This window comes from Malaclemys terrapin, chromosome 12 (assembly GCF_027887155.1).
Source record: "Malaclemys terrapin pileata isolate rMalTer1 chromosome 12, rMalTer1.hap1, whole genome shotgun sequence".
Taxonomy (NCBI): domain Eukaryota; kingdom Metazoa; phylum Chordata; order Testudines; family Emydidae; genus Malaclemys; species Malaclemys terrapin.
In genome coordinates this window covers 41,842,088-41,853,040 of record NC_071516.1, presented here as the reverse complement: position 1 = coordinate 41,853,040, position 10,953 = coordinate 41,842,088, and the positions used below count along the sequence as shown (strand labels likewise).

General features: G+C 41.3%; 1 protein-coding gene across 1 annotated transcript; it reads left to right on the top strand.

The window, feature by feature from the left end:
• The first annotated feature begins 7,583 nt into the window (after positions 1–7,583).
• LOC128846047 (olfactory receptor 6B1-like) lies at positions 7,584–8,585 on the top strand. The gene has a single exon (XM_054045130.1). The coding sequence runs from the start codon at positions 7,584–7,586 to the stop codon at positions 8,583–8,585; it is 1,002 nt and encodes a 333-aa protein (XP_053901105.1).
• Positions 8,586–10,953: the final 2,368 nt, after the last annotated feature.

Below are 10,953 nucleotides of genomic sequence, written 5' to 3'. Positions count from 1 at the left end.
TCTGCCACACCACACCATGGAGTCCTTGATTTTCCATTTGTGCATTAGATGTCTGCATCAGCATAGTTGGTTTGGATTCAGTTCAGAGTTGACCAAGATGTCCGTGTTCAATCAATTGACTGTACTATTAGTCAGCACCACACTGAAGTGCATGCTATTGTGGCGTCACTTGGTACCAATGCTAGCTAGATTAAAGCTAACACAGGTATGATGGTGATGATGATGATGATGTTTTGTATTGCGATTGCACCTTGGTCCCCAGTCATGGACTCAAACCCTATTGTGCTAGGTGCTGTACAAACATAGAACAAAAAGATGATCTCTACCCAAGGAGCTTTCAATGTAAATACAAGACAAGAGACAACATGTGGATACAGATAGGCCAACAGGGGAGTACAAGGAAACAATGAGATAATATTGGTCAGCGTGGTAGGTAGTGGTCTCAACTCCCCAGTTTTCTAACTGTTGTCAAAGTTTTTTTGGCAGATATTATGGTAAAGGAGATTTTTAATCAGAAATGTGAAGGAGAATAATGAGGTAGCTTTGTGGATGTTTATGGGGAGCTCCACCCAGGCATGAGGGGCAGCATGGGAGAAAACATGAAGCTGCTTGTTTGAAAACTTAATAAAAGGGCAATGAAGGCTGGCATTGATAGGCTCATCAGAGGTGGGAGTTGACATCTTGATAGTGAAAGAAAGATGGGGATAGGCCAGGAAGGACCTTGAAAATGAAGGCCAATAGATTATGTTTGATGTGATGAAGAATAGGGAGCCATTGGAGGGATGCAAAGAGAAGGGTGACATGGTCAAAGACATGAGCTAGGAAAAGTGTCCCCAAGAAGAGCTACTCTGCTTAACAACTGGCCTCATGTAACTTGCATGACCTTCAACTTGAGAGCAGATTTCAGTTGTGTCCCACTACAGAGGGCATCAAAGTAATCTGCTTTGGAGCTGACCAAGTCATAGAGGGTCCACATCTCAGAAGAAAGAAGGCCTCTTCTCTGGATGTGGATAGACCTCTTGCCTGGTGTTGGCTGAAGCTACTGGGAATCTAAGTCCCTACCTCCAGTTCTGAACTCAGGTAACAATTGGTGGGTGCATTCCCTCAGTCAGCTGAGGGAAGGATGGTCTTGTGGTTCAGGAGACTTGGAGGAGACTTGGGAGATCAACTCTGCCAAAGATTCACTTGTGACCTTAGGTAAGTTATATAGAGCCAGATTTTTAAAGGTACTTTGGCGCCCAATGGAATTTTCAAAAGCATCTAGCTGCTTAACAATGGGTGATTTCAATGGGTGTTACGTGCATCGGTATTTTTGAAAATCCCATTAGGCTCCTAGATACATTTAAAAATCTGGCCCTACATGCCTATCTGCATCTTTAGGTGCCTAAATACCTTTATAGACATGGTCCAAGGATAATTTTGAAAATGGGACTTAGGATCCTAAGTCATTTAGTTGCTTTGGACAATTTGAACAGTAGGCAAAAATTTTCAAAAGCAAGAAAATAACTGTGGGTGCCTAAGTCCTCATTTAGGTATTTGAGGATTAGAATTTCAAAAGCATTTCAAATTTGTGACAAAATTAAACGTCCCCCCCCCATCAGAATTTCACCTTTTTTCATCAATGTTTTGAAATACAAAATTTCCAACCAGAAAAATAGGACAAATTTTTCATGCCCACAAGCATAAAAAATTATCTATTTCTTTGTATTGGCATTTCAAATTTAATGGAAAATGTCAGTAACAAAATGTGAAACTCCAAACATTTCAACTAGTTGTATGCTGAGTAGGTGGTGAGTTATGGTGATGGACAGAGGGACATGTGTATCTTAGCAGGTCTCCTCTCTCCTTTACTTTCCCTTTAAGGATTGAAGATTATTCCTTTGACTGTTTGTATAGTCTAGAGAATAAGCATATTATTAACATTCTCCTTCTCATTAATTTTGAAAATGCAGAAGCGAAAGGATCAAGATGCACCTTCCTATTGGAAGGATAAATACTGAGTTAGGAAAGGCATTCATTTGCTGTCACTGGATATAACACAAGACGTACCACGCGGGACAAGGAAACCAGGTCTCGTTTCTGAGAGAACTGAAGCACATGAGACAGATGGGGAGTCCAGACAGCCTGCAGAAATAGCATATGTGATACTGAGTGAAGGAGTCAGATCAGGGTTCAAATATTGTGTCCTTCATTCTTTAAGATAGAGTAACCATTTAATCACTCCTTTTATTTGCAAATATGAGAATCAGGTATGGAAATGAAGCTTAGGCATTAAGTGATCTTGTTCATCCATCACCACCCTTCCCCAGAGCAGGATTTTATCATATTGTTGCACTTCCTTCACAAGCCTGCTGAAGCCTTGGATAGATATGATTATATGGTAAACAGTCGTAAAGGGCTTCAGTCTCAAGCCTTAAACATTCATAGATTCCAAGGCCAGAAGGGACCATTGTGATCATCTACTCTGACCTCCTGCATAACGCAGGCCATAGAACTTTCCCAAAAATAATTCTTAGAGCAGATCTTGTAGATAAACATCCAATCTTGATTTAAAAATTACCAGTGATGGAGAATCCACCATGACCCGTGGTAAATTGTTCCACTCGTTACTTACTCTCACTGTTAAAAATTTACACCTTATTTCCAGTCTGAATTTGTCTAGCCTCAAATTCCAGCAACTGGATAATGTTGGACATTTCTCTGCTAAGTTGAAGAGCCCATTATTACATATTTGTTCCCCACGTGGGTACTTATAGACTGTCATCATGTCACCTCTTAACCTTTTCTTTGTTAAGCTAAATAGATTGAGCTCCTTGAGTCTATCTCTATAAGGCAGGTTGTCTAATCCTTTAATCATTCTCAGGTCCTTTCTCTGAACCCTCTCCTATTTGTCAACATCTTTCTTGCACTGTGGGCAACAGAACTGGACACAGGATTACAGCAGCTGTCGCACCAGTGCCAAATACAGAGTTAAAATAACCTCTCTACTCCTACTCAAGATTCCCTTATTTATGCATCCAAGGATTGCATTAGCCCTTTTGGCCACAGCCCTGCACTAGGAGCTCATGTGCACCTGATTATCCACCACCACTCCAATCTTTTCCGGAGCCAGTCCTTCCCAGGATACAGCCCCAAATCAGTGAGTATGACCGACATTCTTTGTTCCTAGATGCATATATTTACATTTATCCATATTAAAATACAAGTTGCTTGTACCCAGTTTACCAAGTGACCCAGATCACTTTGTATCAGTGGTTTTTCCTCTTCTTATTTACCACTCCCTCAAATTTTGTTTTGCCTGAAAACTTTCTCAGTGAAGATTTTATGTTTTATTCCATTGATGAAGCTGAGAACTGTCTTCACTTCCCTCTAAACCAAGTTAGTTTTTTTTAGCTAATACCTATTTGCTTCCTTGAGTGTGTCTTTTTGGGTGACTAGTAAAGCATCCTTAAATGATTGACATTTTTTTTTATTAAATTATTCCTCCCAGCTGATTTGTCTCATAATTGTTTTCAGCTTTGTGTAATTGGCCCTTTTAAAGCCACAAATGTGTATATACATGTATACTGCTCTAGATGTTATTCTTTTTGTACATTGTATGTGTCGTTAAGTCATGATCACTTGTACTTAAGTTACCATGAATTTTTAGTTCTGTGATCAGTTCCTCTTTATCTGTCTAGAAAAGGTTTAATATAGAATCCCCCCATATAGGATGCAACACCTTTTTCATTAGGGAATTATTATCTATAATATTTAGAAATTCAAGGGATGTTTTAGCATGAGACCTGCAGCAAATATCACTCAAATTGGAGTCCCCTATGATCATTCATCTTTTTCTCTTACACATTGTAGACAGGCGGGTTCATTCTGTTCCCTAGTGTGATTTGAGGTTCTGTCACAGTCCCCATCTTGAGCTTTATCTATTAGAATATAGATCCATAAGAATTTAAGATAATTTTCTTCCAAGATAGCAATAACTCGGGAACAGGTAATGCCATTTTGATGTAGAGTGCCATTCCACTCTCCCTTTTGCCCATTAACCATTAATTTAACAATTCAATCACAGGAATTATTAAGCGGCAGATGTTTCAGCACCCGCTAGTGAATGCTCACTGGGATTGCCAAAGGGGCCAAGGGAATTTAGGCATGAGCTTACACTGAATTTCAGTGGGAAGATTTTCACAGGTATTTGGGTGCTTACATTTGTAGATAGATGCCTAGTGGGGTTTTCAAATGTGCCAACAGTGATCTCCAGGTGATATCACTGAAGTCACAGTGAACTCCTAATGTAACCATTCATTGAAATCAATGGGAGTCAGGCCCATGATGTGCTTAGGCATTTTTGCCAATCCCACTAGGCCCCTATCCCTTTAGGTACCTAAATACATTTGAAAAGCTGGCCATAGGAGCCTAGGCTCCTTTGAAATTCCTAGTCAGGGAGAGAAATTGTTGCTGCTGGGGGGGCTAAAGACTTTTGAAAATCTAGTCACTCATATAGGTGATTAAATTGGGATTCTACTCTCATTCTCATGCTCTTTTTCTTTTAGATTGTTTTATTATTCTTATTTTTATTAATTATTGTTATTATACCAATCACTGTAGAATCTATGTCCTGACAAACTAATTTTCAGCTTCGGACATCTCTGATTACGTCTGGGTGAAATCATTGATATCCCACCTGAAGCAGAAAATGCAGGCGCAAGAATGGCTGAAAGAAACAAATGGCTGGTGATAGCAGGAAGAAAACTAGATCTGCAAATCCTCACTGAAGAAAGAAAAGAATGGCTCAAGCCCAACTCTCCACTGATTCTCTGATACAAAACAGCTATAGACATTGTGAAAGAGAGTTGGATTTTTTTTACTTAAACTGAAGGGAAAGTGTGTGCATTAAAAACTGTGCATAACATCTTTGGAAACTATGACCTATTTTTTACTGGCTCAGAAGAAGCAATGGGATTGATTCCCCTCTCAGTCACCCTGGTGTAAATCATGAAGCCACTGGCCACTCCTGGGGATGTGTTGTACTTCATGATTTATGGCATCAACTGATCATCTCTACTAGGAAGGTGTGACAGTCTGTAACCCTATATTCACCCCTTTTAGAGGACTATGATAAATCTTGTACAAAGTAGGCCTTGTGAGGTATCATTTATAAACTCATAATCCGCTGATTATTATTGTCTTGTTAAAATATGTGGGGTAGCATTGTATGTAGGATTATAAAATTCCACTGTATGATGTTACCAAGACATGTTCCAACATATTATGGAGGACAGTCACAAACCAGTTCCACAGAGACAAAGGGTTAGCCAAGGGCTCAGCCAGGTCTCAACAAGATCAAATGAACCATCAACAGATTAAGTGGCCACTTTTTGGTAGGAAAGAGGGGGTGGGCAAAAAAACTACATTTTGAAAAAGAAGCAGCTTAAGCTTCTTGTCCACACAAACTTTCTGTCTCCTGAACCTGAAGGGGAGATGAGTCTAGTTGAAGAGACATAACAATACAAGGTGAGAGTAGATACCCAGAATCATCTCTCCCTTTCTTTGGGCCAACAGCATCAGCAATACCTGAAGAACAAAGGAGCAGAATTGGACTGGGGGAGGGATCCTGACTGAAAGATTCAGCCAGTAAGACTGTTGCAACTTGTGGTGAGAGAGGCATTTGCTTTGAATTCACTTAGATTGTTAAGTTAAGTATTAGTTTTGTTTTACATTTTAATTCTTTGTAACCATTCCTGACCTGTATGCCTTATTATGTGTAATTAAGGCTACATTTTAGTCACAGGTATTTTTACTAAAAGTCATGGACAGGTCATGGGCAGTAAACAAACATTCACGATCCATGCCCTGTCCATGACTTGTACTATATACCTCTGACTAAATCTGAGTACTCTGTGTGTGGGGTGGTGGTCTGGGGATGGTCTGGGTGCTCTAGGGGTGCCAGCCAGGGACCCCTGCTGCTGCTGTGGGGGGGTTGGCGGGCTCCCTACCTGGCTCCACACAGCTCCCTGGAAGCAGTGACATGTCCCTCGGCTCTTAGGCAGAGGCACAGATAGGGGGCTCCGCGCGCTGCCTCCACCTTGAGTGCTGGCTCCACAGCTCCCATTGGCTGGGAACCATGGCCAATGGGAGCTGTAGGGGCAGCACCTGTGGGGGAAGACAGTGTTCAGAGCTGCTGGGCTGCGCCTCCACTTAGGAGATGAGGGAGGGACATGTCGCCACTTTCAGGGATCCTCCCAAGGTAAGCGCCACCCAGAGTCTGCAACCCCTTCCATGCCCCTACCCCCTGCACTAGCCTTGAGCCCCCTCCCATACTCTAACTCCTGCTGCTGCTGGGGGGCCCGATGGCTCAAGACTGTCCCAGCAGCGGCTGGTGCATCTGGTCATGGGGCTGCCTGAGCTGATCAGCTGGCCCCAAGACCAGCCACACTGGCCACTGCAGAAGTCACAGAGGTCCTGGAAAGTCATGGAATCCATAAGTTCTGTGACCTCTGTGACTGACTCGCAGCCTTACTTGTAATGACTTAAAATCTATCTTGCTGTATTTAATACATTTGTTTTATTCTTTTATCTAAACAAATGTATTTGGATTGAAGTATTTGGCATTTCAATTTTAGATAATGGGATTTGAGTGTATCACTTTCATAGAATCATAGAAGATTAAGGTTGGAAGCACCTCAGGAGGTCATCTAGTCAAACCCCGTGCTCAAAGCAGGACCAACAGAAACTAAATCGTCCCAGCCAGGGCTTTGTCAAGCTGGGCTTTAAAAACCTCTAAGGATGGAGATTCCACCACCTCCACCTTTCTATTGATGAAGTGACAGACTTTATATGAGCTTGTCTAGAAGGAGAGAGCTGGGCTGTACAAGACACACATTTCTGGGGGGAAGTCAGGGACTGGGAGTTTGCAGGTGTTCTGAAGTGTAATTCAAGACTGGTTGGTTATAGCAGTCGTACAATATAGCTGGGAGTGATTTACATGCTGGAGATTGTGTGTGAACAGACTAGGTGTGGTGGCTTTCGCAGTGAAGCAGTGTAAAAGGCACCCCAGACTGGAGAATGGAGGGGACACAGCTGTTCAACAGTCCAGATTGTACCCTGGGGAATGTCATGGAAGGAAAAATGTATATTGAATTTAGAGTTTGGGATTGTAAAAATTGTCTAAGGCAGTTGAGTACTCATATTCCACTGTGAGGAGATGGGACACCAAAGAAGATGAAAGAGTTTGGATGGCACCAGCCAGGTGTGTGGATAAACAGAGCACCTGCTTGAACTCTCACAAGAGGAGATTGGTTACCAGAATTAAAATGAATTTGTATAGTGGGAATATCAGACATTCAAACTGCTGGGAGCCAAATACATGGTTGGTTAAAATGTCAAGATACAGGAAAGTTCACCTTTCTGATCTGGGGTCTTGACCCACCTGTTGGGAAAGTAAATAGCCCAGCACTTGGGTAAAGAACCCAGATCCCAGAAGAGAGGGGAGGATTTTGGTATTCCTGGGATTAAATAAAAGATGCTTGGCTAAAATTTAAAAGTATCTCCTTAAATTTAAATGGCTGAGATTATTTTCTTTCCTCTAGATGCAATCAGCGGCAAACACTGAGTGCGGAAATCAATCAATAATCACAGAATTCATCTTCCTGGGATTTGAGACTATTCAGGAACTGCAGGTTCTTCTCTTCCTGGTATTTCTAGTGATCTACATTGTGACTGTGACCGTGAACATGCTCATCATCGCCCTAGTTATGGCTGCTCAGCACCTTCACACCCCCATGTACCTCTTCCTGGGGAATTTGGCCTGCTTGGAGACCTGCTACACCTGCATCATCCTGCCCAGGCTGCTGGCCAGTCTCCTGACTGGGGACAGAACCATCTCTGTCATGGGCTGTATTACACAAATGTATTTTTTTGGTTCTTTGGCTGCTGCAGAATGTTACCTCCTCGCAGCAATGTCTTATGATCGGTATCTGGCAATATGTAAACCACTGCATTATGCAACCTGTATGACAGGCAGGTTCTGCCTTCAGCTCACAGCTGGGTCTTGGATAAGTGCATTTCTGGCTATTAGCATAATAATGTCATTCATGTCACATTTAACTTTCTGTGGCCCCAATGAAATTGACCATTTCTTTTGTGAACTCAACCTGGTGGTAAAACTCTCCTGCAGTGACACCAACGTCGTGGAATTTGTAGCATTCCTATTTGCCTCCATTTTCACTCTGCCCCCATTTCTATTAACCATTATCTCCTATGTTCTTATTATAGCCACCATACTAAGAATCTCATCTGTCACTGGAAAGCAAAAGGCATTTTCCACCTGCTCCTCTCACCTCATAGTTGTTACAATTTTCTATGGGACACTAATAATTGTCTATGTGTTACCAAATAACAACACACTCAGAAATTTAAACAAATTGTTTTCTGTCTTCTACACTGTCTTAACTCCTATGGTCAATCCCCTTATATATAGCCTGAGAAACAAAGATATAAAGCAGGCTCTGAAAAAATATTCCAGTATGTTTTTGGCTTTCCCAAGAATTCAGACAATCAGAGCTAATCCATTCAGGATAACATCAACTTGAAAGAACAAAAAAAAAATGACAATTTTTCAGAAACCAAATTGTTCAGAAAAAGTTTAGTTTGTTTGTTTATGAAATTTTCTTCTCTCTTTTTTCCATTGGAACTTGCCATGAAAATTTGGTTTTTTGTTTGTTTTTCTTTAATTTTCACTTTTTCACTTCTTGGTTTTTTCCTTTCTTCCCCAAATCCCCTTTTTCATTGGCAAAACAGGAAAAACAAAAACATGGGGAAGGGGAATAAAGGGGAAAGGAAAGGGGAAGGGAAAAAAATCTAGCGACATTGTGGAAAAAGCAAGAAACAAACATCAAACCACATAATAAATGATTTCTTCAACTCCATATTTCAATAATAAATGTCACGACATTTTCTGATAAGTTAAAATGTAGTCCTTTTCTAAATATGCTGACATAAAATGATTATTAAGAGCTTGGGGTTTTATGAGAAATCTTTACAATTTTTCAAACAGCTCTTTGTGTTAGATAAAACTTTGTGCAGGATATGTAAAATTGGATAGTGTGACTAGGAGTTTTCAAAGTACCCAATGTGGTCATTCCTAAAGAAGGAAAAGATCTTACCGACTGTGCATCATACAGACCTATTTCTTTAACTAATGTGGATTTTAAAACAAGCAATAGCCTATAGGCCTGTCTGTCTAACCTAGAGCTTACCATCACTGGAAAAGCTTAGGATGCACCAGTTGTTTTAGCCCCATCTGGAAGGGCCTGTCTATGGACTGGTCTACACTAAAGCTGTAAGTTGACCTAAGTTATGCTACTTCAGTTATGTAAATTCTGTAACTTAAGTCCATGTAACTTAGGTCGACTGACAGTGATGTCTACACCACGCTGTGTTGACAGGAGACACTCTCCTGCCGACTTACATTCCACCTCTCAGGGAGGTGGAGTAAAGAGGTCCATGGGAGACCATTCTGCCATCGACTTAGCTTGTCTTCATCAGACCCGCTAAATTGACACCACTGCATCTATTGCAGCAGTGCCGATTTATCTGTAAGTATAGACAAGCCCTATGTGTCAGTCTGTTTCCCTCCAAAGAGCCCCTGACAACTCTCTCTCGCTCGCTCGCTTTTTTTAAAACTGTTTTGATCTGTCTTTTCCCAGCCTGGGCAGAAGAACCATATAACTGAGCAGGATCCCCTGTAAATAACATCTTCACAGCTCAGTTTTAATTATAAACCTAGACTGATACAAAATTAACATGGCACACCCTAAATGGATTAAAAACTGATTAACTGACAAGTCTCAAAATGTAATTGTAAATGGGAAATCATCACCTAGTGGGCGTGTTTCTAGTGGTGCCCTGCAAGCCTTAAGGCATTTAACCTTTTTTGAAAAACCCATACAATCTTCACTGGTAAAGTTTTCAGATGACTCAAAGATTCGGTGAATGGGTAAATAATGAAAAGGACAGATCACCTATGCAGAGAAATCAGTATATCTTGGTAAAATAGGCACAATCAATAAAAATACATTCAAATATGGTCAAATGTAAAGTGGTACATCTAGGAGCAAAAACATAGGCCATACTTACAGAATGAGGGACTTCATCCTGAGAAGCAGTGACTTGGAAAAAGACTTGGAGTATTAGCTAAACAAGAGCTCCCGGTGCGGTGCTGGGACCAAGACGATAATATGATCCTTGGCTGTATAAACAGGGGAAATCTCGAGTAAGAGTAAGTAGGATATACTGCCTTTGTATTTGTCACTGGCATAACCACCACTGGAATAACTTGTCTCATTCTGCTGGGCACAATTCAAGAAGGATGTTAACAAATTGGAGAGGGTTCAGAGAAGCACCACAAGAATGTTTAAGGCAGGTTTTCCAATCCCTTACAGTGACAGACTAAAGGAACACATTTTTATCAGAGAAGGTAATTAACCATTGGAACAATTTATCAAGGGTCGTGGTGGATTCTCCATCACTGGAGATTTTTTAAAACAAGATTGGACATCTGTCTTAAAAATATGCTCTGTTTTACAGGCATGAACTCAGGGAAGCCCTGTGGAATGTGTGACACAGGAGGTCAGACTAGAGATGATGGCTGTGGTTCCTTCTAGCCTTTTCATAGATTCATGCAAATGTTGGGCAGGAAGGGGCCTCAAGAGATCAAGTCCACCCCCTGTGCTTAGGCAGGACCAATTAAAACTAGATTTGTAGATTCAAAGATTCCAAGACCAGAAGGGACCATTGTGATCATCTAGTCCAGGAGTGGGCAAACTTTTTTGCCTGAGGGCTACATTGGGGTTGTAAAACTGTATGGGCCTCCACAAACAGCCCCATCCCACTTCCCACACCCTGACTGCCCATCTCAGAACCTCCAACCCATCCAACCCCTCCTTCTCCTTGTCCTCT

What these genes read in the sequence shown, in the direction of transcription:
- LOC128846047 (XM_054045130.1), top strand. Translation starts at nt 7,584, where the DNA reads ATGCAATCAGCGGCAAACACTGAGTGCGGAAATCAATCAATAATCACA.